An 18,269-nucleotide genomic window follows, 5' to 3' on the forward strand; every position below is an offset into this window, starting at 1 on the left:
AATATATAAGTATATATACTATATATTTAATAAATTGTAATAATGTGAATAACCGATATTTGTATAATTAGCGAAATTGTGTGGGACCCAAAAGCAGCAGCAGCAGCAGCAACAACAACAAAATGAAATTTCTCAGTTTTGGGCTTACTCTAAAAACAAATTTAAAGAAAACAATTAATCAAATTAAAAGTTTTGAACAAAAAAAAAAAAAATTGAAAACAAAACTAACCATAAATTGCATGTAAAAGCAAAAGGATTGAGGATTGTTAAATGAATGAAGCTGTATATATAAATTTTAAAATTATCATTATAACTTTAATTATTTCTTTTCTCATAGATGCAATTTTATGATGCCATTTTTTCGTCAAGTATGTTTGCGAAACTTTTGAACGTTTTTATACCATGCAACCTTAGAGTGATATCAAATATATAATTCATCAAAACTGTAGCAAAACCGTTTTCAAACCCATAAATGTCCTTGTCCGTCTGTTTTACCAGCTAGATTTCGGAAACTATGAGAATTAGAGCCATCGAATTTAACATTTAGACTCGTTTGGTGTATACGCAAATCAAGTTTCCACTTTTGCCCTCATATATTAATTAATTTGAGACACTAATATTTGTTGTTTATATCTATCGACCTATGAAATTTCACAAAAATCAGATAAAATGTATTTGCGCTAAAGTGCTTATGCGAGTGAGTGAGATGGACTTACATATCAATTTGGTCATATGAATTTCAAAGAGTTATTGCTTTTGATGCATGGTATAGCAAAGTCGGAGCGACGACTTACTTCATTTTAGTTTCATTTTATTACATTTAAAACGAAACAAAAACTATATATATTTAAACTATTTTATTATCATTTACATTTTATTTGTTATTTTTTATGCATATTATTATTATTATTATTATGATTATGATTATTATTTAAAGAATAAATGAAATAAAATAAAAAACGCACACTTAATCGGTGTGGGAAAGTATTGCCTATGATTTCTCATTATAGAACTTTGAAGTAAAAAAAAAGAAAACCAAAACTGAAAACTCTCAAGTGCAATTAAAGTAAACTATATTTAAACAACAAACAAAAGAAAAAACCCTTTCTGCTTTCTTCAGCTGCTAATTATGTAAGTGCTATAAAAAGATTCTTCTTAAATGAAACGTATATATTTTTATTTAAAACTAATAAATCATTGGTAAATATGCAGAAGTACTTACTTAAATTGAAAGACTTGATATTGAAAATTGTTGGCTGATGGAACAAATGGAAATTTAATTGAATTCGCTTTGGCGCCAAGAAGCAAGCGAGAAAATGCTAAATTACATGATATATTTATATTTGCATACAACAACATAAACGAATCAAGTAATATATACAAATATATACATACATATATCTAAATAAATATTTATAACTAATTTGCAAGCATAACCAACAAAACTAAGAAAGCTTGAAGAAAAATCTTACATGTTATCAAATGAAAAATGAAAGGAGTAAAACTTAAATCATAAAACTTTTTAAGTCCCATAAATAAAAATGAAAGAAAATTCATCAAAGTTGTATCTTTAATGACAAGGATTGATATAGATTATGATATGTTGATTGGACAAGGACAACGTCCTTTGCTTTAGGTATTGCAAAAAAGGTCAACGAAGAAGTGTTCCTTCCACCGCGGATGACACTAGTAGGTAGGTGGGAGTGACCGCAGGTTACGCAAACAGGTAGGCACAAAAAAGGTCCACTTGCAATCCTTTTTTGTTTCAGCCAGCATGCCCTTACAATTCCCAAACAGTTAACGCTTCCAGAACGGTTATAAGCCATTGCAATCCTTTGATCGATACCAAACTTGTGAAACAGTCAAACAGCTGTACAATCAACACAAATTGTGATCAATATGGCAGGAGGATCTTGGTGTACTGAAGTCGAGCGGGAAGTCATTTATCATCTAAAATCTCTTGGGACCTCAATCACAATGATTGCAAATAAACTACGGTGTTCTCGAACTAAGGTGTACAATGCTCTCAACCATGTTAAGGAGAGCGGAAACTTCAAGAATGCCGAACGGAAGCCCTCAGTGCGTAAAACCACCAGCAGAGAAGATAATCTTATCAGAAGGATGTCCATTAAGAATCCCTCTATGACCTCCGCTATGATTCAAAGGGGACTTTCTGTTCAGTACGACATCAATGTGTCTGCCAGAACTATAAGATATAGGCGTGCGGAGTTCAAGCAGCAGGAGATTTCCAAAGAAAAAGGAGCAAAAAGTCGAATCTCCAAATCAAAGCACAAAGGCCGTCGTACAAAATGAAGAGTGACGTTCCGCTATACATTAAGTTACATTTAAGATAATTTTTAAAACATTTACTCATTGTCAGTTAAATAAACTATATTATTAAAAATGCTAAATTTGTGGTCCGCTGATTTGAAATTGAAAAAGAAAACCTTTTTTTCAATATTGAAAAAGGATATGATTCATAATATTATTGGGAAAACGATAAAACGAAAAATAAGAATCGAACATAGGTAAAGAATTAATTAATAAATTTAAAGCCTCAGTTATAGAATTTATTACGACTTACCCTTGGGTGTAAAAATAGATTAAAATAAATTAGCCCAATTTTTTTTTTTAATATTAAGGTATAAAAAATAGATACCATATTCATATATGCTGTAATAGAAATAAAATTTCCCAGTTTTGATGAAAAAATGTATTTATATTCTTTGTGATGTAATTATTGATGTTTAAAGTTTAAATTTATTTTCTTGAAATATCAAAAACTTGCAAATACATATTCACTTTTCTGTTGTTTTTTTTTTTTTGGTTTTGTTTGGTATTTTGAGTTGATTTTCAGAATTTTAAACAATACGATGCACTACATATAAGTTAATGTATATTCATTCAATCGTCTCACATTGTATTGTTGTAATAGTTTAAAAAAAAAAAGAATATTGTAGGTAAATTGCTAGCATATTGTACTATTTAGAGCTGTATAATATGTCCGAATAATTGGCAATTTTGAAAAAAATTTAAACTATTTTATAATAGTATAAATATATATGTATACAATGAAAACGTAGAACCCCAAAAACACTTTGATTGCTTTTGACGACCACGTTAAGCGTTATATGCAAAAAATAATTAAATTAAATTAAGTAAAAAAAGAAAATGAACACTATTGACAACAAGGGAAATGCTTTAAACAGTTTCAATTACAATCAAAGTGTTGATGAGGTAAAAAAGCAAAAAGCTATTAACAAGGATACGCAGATGCGCGGCCTCCTATGGGACTCATAATGCACCGGGTTTGAGGGAGAACGATAGCTTTGGCCTGGAATTATTCTTTCCCAATATGACCTTTTGTTCCTCTTTGACACGTTTCTCCTGCTCCTTGCGCATTCGCTGCCTTTCCTCATCCATCAGACGTTGCTCTTCAATAATGGCTAAGCGTTCTTCGGCCTATTTAGAAGAGAATAAATTGATACAAAATGTTTTACACATATTTTTTAGTGCTAACTTACCAATTTTCTTTGCGCCTCTTCGATTTTGCGATTGTTTTCGGCCAAAATTTCTTCAAGTTCTTCGCGTTTTTGTTTTTCTTCCTCCTATAAAACCCAAATTAAACAACGTATTAATAAATGATGTTCAAAGCTTTGACAGCAGTCTTATAACTAATTGTAGGATATATAGAAACAGTTTATTTTATATTTTAGATTTGTATGTTTTTCTTTTTTTGTAGTTTCTTTTTCTTTTTTTGTATCATTTTTAACATCAGCGACTCGCGGCGACGTTTTGGCATTTGATGGGAAGCTGCAAAGGCAGTTAAGTCTAATTTTATGTTTTACAGATATGTTACATAAATATAAATAGAATTTTTGTGGTGAAAGGTACAAAAAAAATAATTATATATATTATATATATATTAACATTTAGTAGGGTCTAATAAGAATGAAAATATAAACTAAGTGTGTGGTATTTTATTTTAGTTTATTTCGTTCACAATAAAGTAAGTACATAGGTAATAAAAGAGAAATAGAGAGCACACAACATAAACAAATGTACTAGATTTTGCTTAAATTTTGTCTTCTTTTTGTTTTATTCAATTATTTTTTTTTTTTTGTGTTTTTGTAGTTTTCTACTTACTATTTTAAATAGATCATATTTCCAGTATAAAATGGCTAAATTGTTTTATGTTAATTTCGTTTTCGATTCTTTGGTTTAGTGTGTTTTGTTTTTTCTTTCTTTTGCAAAAGATTGCTTTGTGAAATGTGTATGGTAAATAAGGCAGGACGGCGCAACTAGTTCAAATCCGTCCATACTTATAGTAAGGAAGATAACTGGCGTATCCGGGCTTAAAATACTGCTACTACACTAGGTGGAGCTAAGCAAATTGGCCAAGAACATTCTCTCATTGTTCACATTTGTTGTTGTTTTTATGACTTTTATCCATTCCGCTTATGTAGTTGGTTTGTATTGATTGTATCGATGGCTTTGTGGAACTCACCCGTAATATGTTTAGGCCGCACTTTTTTGTTATTGTATAACATTCTGTTTCTTATTTTCCAATTCCCCCCACGAACAGAAACTAATTCATGTATTTCTAACTAGAAACTAACACGTTTTCCCCCCTCCCTGAGCATGCGTCGTAGTGTAGATTTGTATAAGGTTTATAAGCGACACTTCATCCAGGGGAGCCGCTAAAACTTCTGTGGTATCGAAACTTGAGTCGAGGACCTTAAGTGGGTGTGAGTTTCGGGTGAGTTTGTAATCTCAGACACGCACACGCACACGCATACCGGGTCTCACATATATGTACATTATATATATATATATACACATCCATACACACAAAACGAACGAGTTTATATAGAAGGTAGCCTCGCTTTGTTTGTTTACAGTCTACAGGAAGCGTAGTAGTTATTGCTCGCAGTAACAACAACGAGTTATACAAATTCAAAAAAAAAAAACACAAATAAATGTATATATATGGAACCAATAACAAAAATATCAATAATTATGTCAAATGAAATCAAAAGATGAAGCTAAAAAGGTATGCAAGAATAGTTCTGGTCATCAAAGTTGCAAAAGACATGCGACATTTTAGGTTTTTGTTTTTTTTTTTTTTTGTTTGGTTTGCTTGGCAAATGTCGCCATATTTTTTGGCATTTTCTCTTTTCTTTGGTAGGAAAAATAAAAATTACAAAATTATTGGCAAGAAGATAGAAAAGAAGGTGAAATGTGGCAGCCATGTGCCCAGTGGCTCAGTGTCGGTATAGGCGGAAGCGAGGGGAGCGGGAACAGAGCTGAATTACCCAACCCAAACCCAAATTGTTAAAGCTAATGCAAATAGAGGTGATTGCAACAATCTATTGGTTAGTATATATTCATGAATTTGGTGCTGATTTGGTTAACAATGTTGTGATGTTTATATGGACTATATTTTTGTAGTTTGCAGAAATCGCAGAAGAATTTTGTAATCCGAGAAGAATAAGAAAACCTGAAACCTTAATGTTAAAGGTATTTCAGATTAAAAGACAAAAGCGAGCTAAGTGGCTTTGAAAACATTTAGGCTAATCATCGAATAGAAATAATAGCTAATTTCATACTATATATAGTCTTCAGCAGAAGTAACAAATGGGGGTGGGTTAGTATAATACAGTGCTGGTGATAATATTCGGTCGGAACCCTGTTATGTTATGCGGAAACAACAGCTCACTCCCACACGCAATCACACTGGGCCACCGTCACCACCGTTGACCATAGCTGCAACAATTTCTGGTAGCATTTTTTAAAGACGACTGTTTGCAACTGCTGTGTATTGTTTGTGGTTTTGGTTGGTTGGTTGGGTTCGGTTCGTTTTGCTGTATTTTGGTGTGAGTTCAGTAGTAGTGGATAGTAGTAGTGATAGTAGCAGCAGTCGTCCAGCGAAATCTGAATACGAGCACCTACCTCGCGACGGCGTTCTTCTTCGCGTATCTGTTCTCGCCGCTTCTCCAGCTCCAGCATCATTTCTCGTTCCATTTCTGCTTTGGCTGTCTCAACGCGCCTATTCACCTCCTGTTCGATTTCGTCGCGTCGTTTTTCGAGCTCCTCCTCGACACGTTTTTTGACAAGCATTTCAATGCGTTTGGCTGCCTCCTCTTCGATTGTTTTTTGTTCTGCCTCTTTTTGCCGACGTTGGCGTTCCATTTCAGCCAGACGCTCAACTTGCAATTGATTTTGCTGCAAAACGAAAAAGGAGCCTTGGATTGGAAGTCAAGTGCAAGATAACCTAACTGTTGACCTACCTCATCGAGCTTCTTGAAACGGGTGCGCTTGTGTCTACTGCGCTGGGACTCGTGATCCGAGTAGGGGCTATCACTGCTGGAGGAGGAGCGTTTCCGTGACTTTGAAATTGATGGCGAATGCCTATAATCTCGTTCCCGTTCGATGTGCCTGTCACTGCGGTGTCTGTCCCTTTCCCTCTCTCTATCGCGTCGCCCATGATGGTTCATCTCTGAGGATTTGTGGTCCCGGTCCCGATTGTGTGACTTACTGCGTTTTTTATTTTTGCTTTTGTGATGTCGGCGTTTCGCCGTGGGACTGGGACTGCGCGAACGTGATACCATGTTTTTTCCTATTTACTGCGTACACAAATTTATTGTTTTTTTCACGCTCTCCAACAAATCAATTCTGCCAGAAAAAATTTCCTTGAAAACAGTATTGGGTGACGTAAAATGCGGTTTTGCTGGCCAACACTGTTCGGTGTTTTGTGTTTATTTTTTTGCAGGGTTGGATCGTTTCAATAATTGACAACAACTTACAACACACGAATCGTGTCATTTGCTTGAATGTTTTGGTTTTATTTTTTATCTTTAGCTAAGATCATTTCATGGAATTTATCAATCATATCTTGATTGTCTTTAAATCCGACGCATTCCTTAGCCGCCTCCTTGGTTAGCCACTTCAGCGCGGTATGTTCTTCAGAGAGAATGGGCTCCTGATTAGGGTCTCGCAGTTCAGCAAGCCAGTAGATAACTATTTTTGGTTTTCCTTTAACCTGGTAGTTCAGAGTGAGCGGTGTGTCGCGGTGTATAATTAGATCCTTTTCCTCATATCTGGAAACACAAGCAGTTTCATTGTATAACTGAACTAATAGTTTTTGTTACTTCTTGAGACACTTGCCCGGCTTCTTCCTTGGTCTCACGCAGTGCAGTTGTAAAATCATCTTCTCCTGGGTCCACGTGTCCTTTGGGAGAGCTCCAGTGAAAATCGCCGTAGGACGCCTTCAATAATAGGTATTCAATTTGTCCACATAGCCGCCTGAAAAGGACAAAACCTGCCGCCTTCTTCATCTTGTCGGTGTTTCTTACAGGTGATTGAACAGTGTTGGGAAACGTCAAAATTGGATTGGACTACAAAACTAAATCACAACGTATAATTTTGAAATTGTTGATATGTATTTATTCTAGTAGACTTATATCTATGCCTCAATACAAAAGAAGCTCAGAAATTTCAATATTAAAACAATCCGAATTCTCTTCACAATGTTGTGTCCTAAGTCATATTTTAAATGCTATTTTCCAGATATTATCAGTAAATCGCAAAAGATTCTAATATTTCGTGACCTGGATGTGAATGAATTTCGTTGGGTTCCTGATACATACTTTATATATTGCCAATGTGCAGATGTCTTGACTGGTCAAATTTTATTGAGCCACCGTTTGCATATAATTCGTAAGAGAGTGGAATCACTTGATGGTGGTCGATTTGAATTGCTAACAAAGCCCGGCATGGTCGATGGGATAGAGGCAGAAATGGAATATGGACAACTTAAAGAATCTGATTCTATATCTAGCGAGATCGATTTTTCAACATATATTGCATAACCATTCGGGATTAATTGGAAAAAATATGTTAAGTTCTTGGAGTTAACTTTAAATTTAAATATTTGAGCATTTCATTAAAATATTCTGTGATAACATTTAAATTTAATAAGTAAATTTAGTACAAAAGAAAGATTAGTGTCATACCAGCATGTTTTGAACTAAAATTAGATATTGTCCAACACTGAAACAGAAGTTAACACTCTCAGGGCGCACGTTTTTGTTTTTAGTGAATTCATTACATAAATATTACATACATTATGTACGGTTTACTCCGCCGCTTGGCCGGAGTCTCTATTGGTTCCAGCTCCAAGGGTTATGCTTCCTTTACACTTCGAGATGTGGTGCGGGAGACCTCGGATGAAGCCGGCACTTTGCTCGCCCGTTTCGCAAAGCACATTGCCGTTGAAAGGTACAAGGACGAGAATCATGTCCTGTCGCCGACCACCATTCGCTATGCTGACTATTTTCCCATAACAGATGATCGTTATTTCCAGCGATCGGTGGAGAAGACAGCCGCCTCCCAGTTACCAGCTCTGATTATTCACGCTTCAAGTTATAGAGCTAATGCAGCGACTCCCAAATATGCCATGGCATTGAATGCCCTAGATGCTCAGTGTGTGAGTCAGCTGGACAAGATGGATACAACCACTGTCCTGGAAACATTGTACGCGTTTCTCTTCTTGATTCCCAACTGGCTGAAAAGAACAGATTTCTATTACAAGGCCGTAAACCGGTTGGCCAGAGAATTTCATCATGACGATAGCAAAGAGCGATTCGTTCAGGTTTGCTTCTATTTGGGTCTTCAGAAGAAGACGCAGAACACCAGCGAATTGAGATCTTTGCTAGAATCTCATTTGGAGAAGCACTTACCTAACTTGAGCGAAATGGATTTGGCTGTCATTTGCAATGCCGCGTATAAGACATCAACTTTGGTCACTGGAGAGCTTAGAGAAGCTTTTGAATCAGCTCTAATAAGAGGAATTTTGAGTATACAACTCGGCAATGGCCAGGATGCTCTACTTGTGTCATATGTAAAGTCTTTGCGCCTACAACGTGCTGGGACTGAAGAAGTGTGCCGCCATTTGGCCAATATCTGCATGAATCCTGCAGAAATCTCACAGCTCGAACCTCGTGGACTAACCCATATCTTGGCATTTTTTGCCGAGCAGCTATGGGATCAATCCGATTGCCTCAAAGTTTTAGTCGATCGACTGAGTCCCCTGAATATGCGTGCCAAGGACTTTGCCACTTTTCTTTGGGCCAGTGCACAACTAAATATCCAGTTTAGTGCTTCGCGACTTAAGCAATTGGAATTGGTAGCTCTTAGGAAATTGGAAAATCGAGAGTATGACTATTTCCCAGATAATCTGGTGGACACTTGCCTCTCCTTGAGTTGTTTTGGCCACTATTCCAAACAGCTGATCGATGCTGCCGAAGATTTAAAGGCCTCACAACGACGTCAACGTGCACAACCAAAAGTAGATAGCCGTCTAACAACCCTGCGATCTGCCATAGCCATAGAACAACCATCTTGGTCCGAGCTGCAGAGCCAAGAAATCTTCAAGGAGTTTGCCCGCACCCCAAGCTATTTACTTAAGGATCGTTCAGACTTAACCACATATGCAAGAGATTTAACATCAGATGCGGAAATTGAAGGTGTCGATTTGGTTTGTCCGATCAGTGGCATTAACTTACCCAGTTTACGTGTTCAAACGGTCTCCAATCCGTCGAAGATATATTTTGTTGAGCTTCTCACTCCACAGCAGACTTTAAGGTTCAGCCAACAACCCACATCGCTGATGCGTCTTAAGCGTCGTCTTCTGGAGTCATTGGGTCAAAAAGTTGTTGTGGTATGCCATCTTTATGAAAAACTTAGTTTATTGTAATTATTAATAAATGTTATATATTGCAGCTTCACTCGGATAAAATGGCATCCAATGCCAAAGAACTTCAGGAACTTTTGGAGGCGTCAAGCGAGACAAAAAAAGATGAAAGCGATGTGGCTTTAGGGCTCAGTATATAGAGATCATGTGATATGAATAGATGCTATACCCCCAATAACTTTAGCTTTAATTAACAAAAATTTATGTACATGTACATATTTATTTAAATATAAATCGTTAGAACTAAATGTAAAATTCAACAATTACTCTTTTTTCTTCTTTTTTTTTTTTTTGATTAATGTATAATACAAGGCAAGGATTTTTGTTTGAAATGCATTTCGGTGTGATTTTGATCTGCTCATCTGACAGACTTGATTTTGGCTTTGAGCACTATAAAGGATATTAATCTAAATATAACAGTCATTGCGCTGAGGGCAAGTACATCGTTCCAGAACTGATCACCAGACATGGTGATCTCTTCCAGAAACTTCTTTGGATATCTGCAGAGACAAGACATAATGATAAAAAAATACTCAATGTGAGGTAATAGTCATGTTTCCTTACCTATAGTGACAATAGGGCGCCTCATCGCAAGGCAAAACTCCGCGGTCCAGTCCATAAATGGCCGCTATGAAACCCTCCAGGCCATAACGTAAGTATGATACATGACTTCCCCATTTTAGATAGCTTGGCAAATCTCTCAACGTTACACCAAAACCGGCAAACATCATCTGCGGAATGGTTAGAACTGGAGCCAAGAATGTGCCATTGGTCACATCGAACCAGGCGCCAATCATTAGGCCAAAACTATGGCCCACGAACACAGTAAGCAAACTAATGGCAAAGAACATCCAAAAGCGCACCCATTCCATGGGCTGATAACTCCACAAATATATAATGGCCGTAAACAAGAAGCAACTGATTATCTATAAGAATTTAAAACAATTGAAATGAGTTCAAAGTGGTGACAACTCAAAGGGGGTAACTCACCGATATGGGCAGATCTACCAAAGTCATGGATGTATAATAGGCCTTAAGTGAATACCAACGATTAAAATGTTCCTTAAGCAAAATTGACATCTCAATTGGGACTAAATATAGAGAAATAAACAAATAAATATTCAGCCAATCGATTGGATCCGCCAATGTTTCTAACTTACATGTTAGCACCGTCAACATCATGGTCGTCATGGAATGATGCATCAGTATGGCAAATAGTAGATTATAGTTATCTAATACACGTGATCCTTCAGCTCCTGTATGATCATAGATGGCACCAAAGAGTATGGCCACAGCAATATTGACGCCAATGCGCAAATGTGTCATGGTGGTGTCTCGTTTCGCCTTGATGTAGCCACGTCGCAGGAGCACCGAACATTGATTCGTATAGCTGGTATTCTCCAGTGAACGAGTTTTGGTACGTCTTGGAATGGGATTCTTGCGCATTAGAGTTTCGGCTCGCATCACAGCGCTGGGATTATTAAACCAGGTGAGACAACTGCCATTCTCTGTGGCACTTTTCAGTGTGTCTATCTTGTCGTAGCCATACTCGCCACAGGCCAACTCGATGACTGTAAGAAAAGATAGTAATAAAATTCAATTTTCATCATACAATTTTCATTCACTTACTGTAATCAGCGGGATTGTGGTACATGGGGCAGGGCAAGTCGACTGCCTGAAGGAATGGCACCAATTTTTCAGTACCTCCCTGATAGACACAATTGCCGGCGGATAGAACATACACCTGATCAAAGATCTGGAATAATTTGGCAGTAGGTTGATGTATGGTGCAAATAATGGTGCGACCCTGGGATGTTAGTTTCTTCAGCAATTCCAGAACTTTGGTGCAGGAACTACTATCCAAGCCGCTGTAATTTGACAAGAAATTTCGTTAGTATTCCCGATAAAAGGGAAAATCTTTGTAAAACTTACGTTGTGGGCTCGTCCAAGAACATAACTGTTGGATTATTGATTAATTCCATGGCAATGGATAGCCTCTTTTTCTGGCCACCAGACAGGCGCATTGTCAAAGTCTGATCGTGATCGTAAAGACCCAAAAGTAGCAAAATATCTTCAATCTGGAAAAAGGGCAATAATTGTAAATAAATTTCTTAAGATTTACAAAAAGTTTAAAGTTACTTACACGAGTTTCTTTCTCCTCGTAGCTAACATTCTCGCCCAATTTCAGATCAGCGGCTATATGCATGTTCTCATTAACGGTTAACAAAGGCTGCAAACGATCGTCCTGTGTAATATAGCAGGACATGCGGCGGAATGAAGCTAAAAAATAACAAGTAAAGTAAATAAAAGAATTGTTCTTCTTTTTCTTGTTTTACTTACGCAAGTCCCGTCGCCTTCCATTCAATAGGATAGATCCATCTACGCCAGTTGTCTTGAAACCCGATAGGGCATCCAATAATGTCGATTTGCCAGCTCCTGATGGACCCATAATGGCAATCAATTGGCTACCCGGAAATTTACCATTAACATTGTGTAAAATCTCTTTGGAACCTGCAAATTATGAGTTTAATGAAACGATAAAAAATGTATTTAACAGCCATTCAAGACGTTTATGACAAGCGCATTTAATTGTCGCACACTTAATCATTAATTTTTTTGAATATGTACAAAGAGATTCATCTTAGTTTAAATAAAGTTCATGGGGACAGCTTTTGACCGGCTAATGCATAACGTCGAATATATTAAACAAGGGGGAAAAACTAATTTCTAGTGTTTCTGATCTCGATTAAAAGTTGACCGTGTCGACATTATGTATATTAAAAGCATAGAAATAACAATTTGAGTTGTAGGTTAATAATGGAATTATGTTTATTTTTTCCAGAGATGGCAGAAATAAAACTGACAACATTGTTAAATGAAAGCAGTTTAGAATTGAAAGCTATCAAGGGGTGAAGGGCAGTGAAGGAATCCCCCTATGGCCATAAAAGGATCATGTAGTGAATTCATAAAATACAAAACTCGCATTAAGCTCGAAAATCTTAATTTTGTTAATTTAATTTCCAACATTTCTATAATATAATATTTTCAACTTTCCTGATTATTTACCTTATTGTCATGAACAAGACATATGTAAATTTTGTTAGATTTTTTGGCACATCGGGCGTATACTTAATTTGCCGCTACGTGATGGCATGCAAAAATGGAGTGTCTTATGTTACATAGCTTCGTAAACCAAACCTTATAATCAATACCTTGGGATTGTTCTACAGAAAACGCTTTAAAATTGCGTTCAATTTTATCCATTTTCTATTGGTTTACTAATAAGGTTTTTCTAATGCCAAATCTACAAAAAAAAAATGTAACTTCTATGTTCCTACAACAATCAGTCTGTTAAGTCATGGAATATTATATAATATGCACTAACTGAATCATTTATTATGTAATATTAATGTACCAATTTTATATCGTTTATAGTTAGTTAATTATCACCACGAGTCAAGGAATCTAACTGTAATCAAATTACAGTTACCAGGGGCACATTTATGTACTATATCGATAGGAAAATGTTATATGCCTTTAAATGAACTTTGAAATGTGTATTTTATATGTACAATCATTTATTAAACCCAACTTCGACATGAAGTCGAATACTAAATACCCTTCATATTTTGACAAAATGTTTAAAATTCTTTTTTTGGTAAGAGTTTCTCAACTATGGAATCCAAAAGTATATAAAATCAATACTTTCGTCATACCATAATACCATTTTCTAATACTTAGAAGTTGAAAACTTGCAGTTTTTATGAAATCCTTGTGTCAATATATTTTCAAATTTTTTCCAAATAGATGGTTTCTTTTATTCTTTTAAAAATTTAATTTAAATCACATGTAAGAAATTGTTCATACCCTTAAATAGTTATAATTATAATAAAATGAGTAATTGATTAATTCCCTTTGTCTTTCCCCAATTGCCAATGGCAGCCCCGGTGGCAGGGGCAGTGGCAGGGACAGGGGCAAGGTTATGCTTATCTTATCAATGGTTAAAGACTAGCAAAGCAAGCACTTATGGTTGGTATGTTGTTTAGCTTCAACCTTGAAAGAATACAGCAGTTTTGGCAGAAATTTGAAAACTTTGGATATACTTATATCAGGCCTACATAGGCAGATGTCCGCGAGAGTTACCAAACAGTTTGCCCTTTTAAAAGTAGCCGATACTAATAAATACTCATAAAAATGAGTTTTAATAGTCACATTTAGCTGGCAAATTTTGTTACCGTTTCGTGTTTTTTTTTCTTGTTCTGCCAATCTTATCACAATATACTTATTTATTATACCGAAAATGTTCATGTTCAATCATAAATGCCTCCATCCATGCGACGACTTACCTCGATTGAAACCCAAATTCACTGTCAGCGACAATTCTTTGAATTCAATATCCACTGGATCTCTGGCTGGTAAATTTGATAGGGCATCTGTATCGAAGTGGACATCCTCTTCGGCTACAGGTTCCAAAGGGGTCTTAGTTACTACGGCACTCGAGGAGACCTGAGCGGAACTAGGCGTGGTCGAGGCTGTGGCATTGCCTGTAGAATTTGTTGTCGTCGTTGTTGTACGCCAACTGCTGGCACTTGTCATGGGCACTGTCGTCGTATTATAGACACGTCCGCCATTTGAAACGCCATATTCAGTTATTTCTATGCCCAGACCAAGGCCAGCAACACTTCCATCTCCATTGCCGCCATTGAAGAATTGCTCCCTGGCGTTTAGCATTCTTTTGGATTAACTGCAAAATTACCAAAAATTATAAATTATAAATTGATATAAATTGATATAAATTGTAAGATATTCGAATTGAAATTTCTGTTACAAAAATTATTGAAAATTTTAACAATTTCACCATTTTATAGTGATCAAATATTATCTTAACTGTGGATAAAATACATAAGTGAATAAATAAATAAATCTTTCTTAAAATATTGCTTTATAATTACAAAGAAAAGAAATAACCAGATGGCATCAGTGTCCAACCGAAATATGTTAATTGAGAAAAATTACTCCCTAACGTATGCAATAAGTAGTTTAAGAACTATTTTTCCCGAAAATGATCAAGACCTTTGAAAATTCTCTGCAGAGAAAAAACCTTTCTCATTGCAAACAATTTTTATGAAAAAGATTTAATCATTCTATCCATAAAATGTTAAATCTTCAACTGATTATAGCATACCTTAAGGCGAATTTAAAGCATTTCACAATCCTAGATTGCCGACAAACCAATTTCAATTTTCATTCTGATTTCATTCAAAACTCATATATAACATTATTTTCAACCAATATTCATAATGTTTAACTTTATTTATTTGCTTAGCCTTTTAAAGAATTTTAAAATCCAGATACATAAAATTAAAAAACTTCCTCATTGCCTATCAATCAATGCCTAAAGTCCAATTTGCAAACATTTCATTCAAAACTTTTGTGTCTAACTACCTATCCACCTCCAGTTTTGTTTATTTAACACGAATATGGCTATTTCTATTTAGCGAGTCCATCGCTTGATTGATTTTTTTATATTTTTTTTTTAGAATTATGCAACTGTCGTCATGCTCGACGCGTGTCCCAATTTATATTACTCTATCTTTATTTTGGTATTTATTTTCATGTGAAAAGTCGATGTTGGTGGAAAACGGGTTTACTTTAAGCTTACAATTGCACTTTGAACGTATACAAATTGTTTATACACTACTTTAATATTAAAAAAGTTAAGTCGTCATAGTTAACCTTTGATATGCTAAATTAGTTCAAGCTTAACACAAATAATAACTTAGACTACACTAGTCATAGATAATAAAAACAGATTTTAGAATAAAAATGCAATAGCGAAATTCTTTAGATTAAACGGAAAAAAGGGCTGTCAGGTGGGGTAAATAAACGTAATTAATTATAATTGTCTCTAATGAAGTCAACGGATTGATTGGTCTATAAACTCAAAGTTCAATTTATAGAGATATTAGGGGAACTAGCGTTAAGATTATATTAAAAGTAACCCTGCTATATACTGAGTTTTTAATGCCTTGTATTAACTCTAGTCTTGTTTAATCTAAGCTTTTTTAACCTAGCTACTGTTCCCATTCTTAATCTTTAGTAATCCATTCAATCACACAATAAAAGACTCTTTTTCCTAGTAAATATGTATTTAAACAGCAACTTAACTTACTCCACGTTTTTGGATTAAAATAATGCAAAAGACATACAATGTAAATTCCATATACATACTTGTATGATCCATATATGAAAAGATCAAGGTACAGTGGAAAATAATATAAGCACAATTGAATGTAATTGTAGAAAAAAATCATTCTGCGCATCTGCCATGTTACTAAATAAGTGTGTATGTATGTACATAAGCATGTTTGTATAATTATTTTATTTAATCAAAACAAAAGCATTGTTCCAATATAAATATGTAAAAACCATTATTAACAATAAAATGCAATCACAAGTGGCGAATGACGACGAAGTTGTCATCATCTCAACCCCCCATGAGATAACATTTGCAATGATGATCAGAATTGAAAATTGGATTATGAACTCAGGCAAGAATGATCTGGTTTGTTAATAATAATTATTAACTTTATATGCCTCTCTAGTTAATTGAATTATTATGCGAAAAACACACACTTAATCACATTTGAAAGTGCAGGCAATGTCAATGCACTGGACTAGGTAAGGGCTACGCTGGGACTGGGACTAGACCTACGCTACCTAAATATGACGTTGATAGCTCTTAATCAGCATTATTTCAATATTGATTAATATGAGTAGTAGAATACGAATGCAAGTACTCAATACCTATGGACTATATACCTTTATATATATGTATATATGTTTGTTTTTGTTTAAATATATAAAAGTATATCTCTCTGGCATTGTCACGTTTCGTTTGGCAAGTATTTAATTGTTTTGTTTCTTGTGGGTTTACATTTCGTATTTGCATGTGATTCGAGTATGTTTTAATAACCTTGACTATGGATCTCTCCCTTTTAAGACCTTTGTCTTCTTTAAGTTTCTTTTCTTCTTTCTCTCTCTGTCTCTTAAAATGTAGTATGTATGCTCAAATTATTATTATAAATCAGACAAACCATGTTTCTATCTAGGTACATACATACATACATATATGTGTATACATTTTATATGTACATCCATCGAAACCGGTTTAATGATCTTTTGCTGCAGCTGTGAAGAAGAGCAGCATCGGAGGAGACTCACCAACCAACAAACAAACAGCAGCTGTTCATCGAGGGCAGAGGGAAGTAAAATGATTATTTTTCAAAATAGTTTACAAAAACAAAGCAAAAACGTAGCCAAACAGTTGTTATGTTTGTGCAAGTAATATTATGTGAAAGCTAAACAATTCAATTTTTAAATTGCGACAATTTCACAAAAATTTCAATATGCAAACACAGCAAATGCAAAGAAACTATTCATTGGATATATGACCCAGTGACTCAGAACTCAAAATACATAAGTCGTGAAATCGAAACTTATAGTTGAACTTCTTAAATCCTTAAAAGGGAGGTTAATCCTAAAAAAAATGCTTAAATTTGTATTCCTACTTTTTCAAGTTAAGCATAAAAACTGATCCTTATAAAGGATTGCTATTTCTAAAAGAGCGCAATATTTAAATAACCCGTACAATTGAAGGATATTCATTAATTTATTTATTTCTTGATCGGGCGGAAATTTTTATATTTTTTATTTTATTAAAATATTAATGAAAATAGCAATAATTTTGTTTTCTTTTTAAAAAGGATTTCTCAAATATTTTCTATATTTACTTTTAAGCTCTAAATTTAACAAAAAACTTTAAAAAAAATTGTTTTAATAACTTCGTCGAACAAATATGACTTAATTTAGAACTTTATTAAAAGAAACATATATTTTTAATTTAAACAGAAGAAATTCAGTTTCAGTGTTCTCGATAAAATTAAATTGTGAAAAAGGCGGTAACTTTTTTATTTATAATTATATTGTATTCTGAGGATCAGGAGAAAATATTGTCCACCATTTTTCCTCCACTGATAAGATATAATTTTGGATACTTTAAGCACACATAATTTTTTGGCAAAATAAATCATTATGAAGAATGACAATTTTTGTAGTGATAATAGATTGACCATTGGACAGTTAACTTTGCTTTAACTTTGTAGAACAGTCCATTTAAATTTCTTAAGATTTTTTGTTCAGCACTTCGACATTTGTTTAATTATTTAATATTTTTGTATACACACTGCTTCATTTGCTTAATTACTTAATTAAAATCAAATTCACGTTTCAAAATGTTTGTTTCTTGCACACTTTGCACAAATTCGAGAAGTAAGAGAGAGTGAGAACGGTTTTGGCAGTCTTACCCGTTCGAACAATCCAAAATCGAAAGAATCATAAAATCTTTATCCCGATGGAATAGAATAAAAGTATCTAAACTACTTCTTCGACGCGAAGGAGAGAAAAGAGACCCCAAACGTCTTGGTCGATGTGAAATACGCGACTGGCAAACGAA

At 34.7% G+C, this 18,269-nt stretch overlaps 4 protein-coding genes and 1 long non-coding RNA gene across 5 annotated transcripts; 1 reads left to right on the forward strand and 4 right to left on the reverse strand.

Annotated features, from left to right (window-relative positions):
- Positions 1–2,879: 2,879 nt before the first annotated feature.
- Positions 2,880–6,722, reverse strand: LOC6642606 (UPF0430 protein CG31712). Its single transcript, XM_002065644.4, has 4 exons — positions 6,291–6,722; positions 5,953–6,225; positions 3,525–3,608; positions 2,880–3,462 (listed from the first exon to the last, which is right to left on the reverse strand). Exons 1-4 carry the CDS (start codon positions 6,609–6,611, stop codon positions 3,295–3,297), a joined length of 846 nt encoding a protein of 281 aa, XP_002065680.1. The 5' UTR covers positions 6,612–6,722; the 3' UTR covers positions 2,880–3,294.
- A 99-nt stretch (positions 6,723–6,821) lies between these two features.
- On the reverse strand, positions 6,822–7,373 carry LOC6642607 (bis(5'-nucleosyl)-tetraphosphatase [asymmetrical]). Its single transcript, XM_002065645.4, has 2 exons — positions 7,168–7,373; positions 6,822–7,100 (listed from the first exon to the last, which is right to left on the reverse strand). Exons 1-2 carry the CDS (start codon positions 7,335–7,337, stop codon positions 6,845–6,847), a joined length of 426 nt encoding a protein of 141 aa, XP_002065681.2. The 5' UTR covers positions 7,338–7,373; the 3' UTR covers positions 6,822–6,844.
- A 580-nt stretch (positions 7,374–7,953) lies between these two features.
- LOC124460157 lies at positions 7,954–8,803 on the reverse strand. The gene is made up of 2 exons (XR_006954093.1): positions 8,742–8,803; positions 7,954–8,566 (listed from the first exon to the last, which is right to left on the reverse strand). It is a non-coding gene; the product is annotated as an uncharacterized LOC124460157 (long non-coding RNA).
- Positions 8,129–10,020, forward strand: LOC6642608. The gene is made up of 2 exons (XM_002065646.4): positions 8,129–9,721; positions 9,784–10,020. Exons 1-2 carry the CDS (start codon positions 8,129–8,131, stop codon positions 9,892–9,894), a joined length of 1,704 nt encoding a protein of 567 aa, XP_002065682.1. The 3' UTR covers positions 9,895–10,020.
- LOC6642609 (ATP-binding cassette sub-family G member 4) lies at positions 9,945–18,269 on the reverse strand. Its single transcript, XM_002065647.4, has 10 exons — positions 18,121–18,269; positions 14,101–14,498; positions 12,095–12,265; positions 11,898–12,034; positions 11,687–11,832; positions 11,384–11,622; positions 10,915–11,325; positions 10,745–10,845; positions 10,319–10,680; positions 9,945–10,254 (listed from the first exon to the last, which is right to left on the reverse strand). Exons 2-10 carry the CDS (start codon positions 14,483–14,485, stop codon positions 10,113–10,115), a joined length of 2,094 nt encoding a protein of 697 aa, XP_002065683.2. The 5' UTR covers positions 14,486–14,498; positions 18,121–18,269; the 3' UTR covers positions 9,945–10,112.

Source organism: Drosophila willistoni, assembly GCF_018902025.1.
Source record: "Drosophila willistoni isolate 14030-0811.24 chromosome 2R unlocalized genomic scaffold, UCI_dwil_1.1 Seg167, whole genome shotgun sequence".
NCBI classification, from domain to species: Eukaryota; Metazoa; Arthropoda; class Insecta; order Diptera; family Drosophilidae; genus Drosophila; species Drosophila willistoni.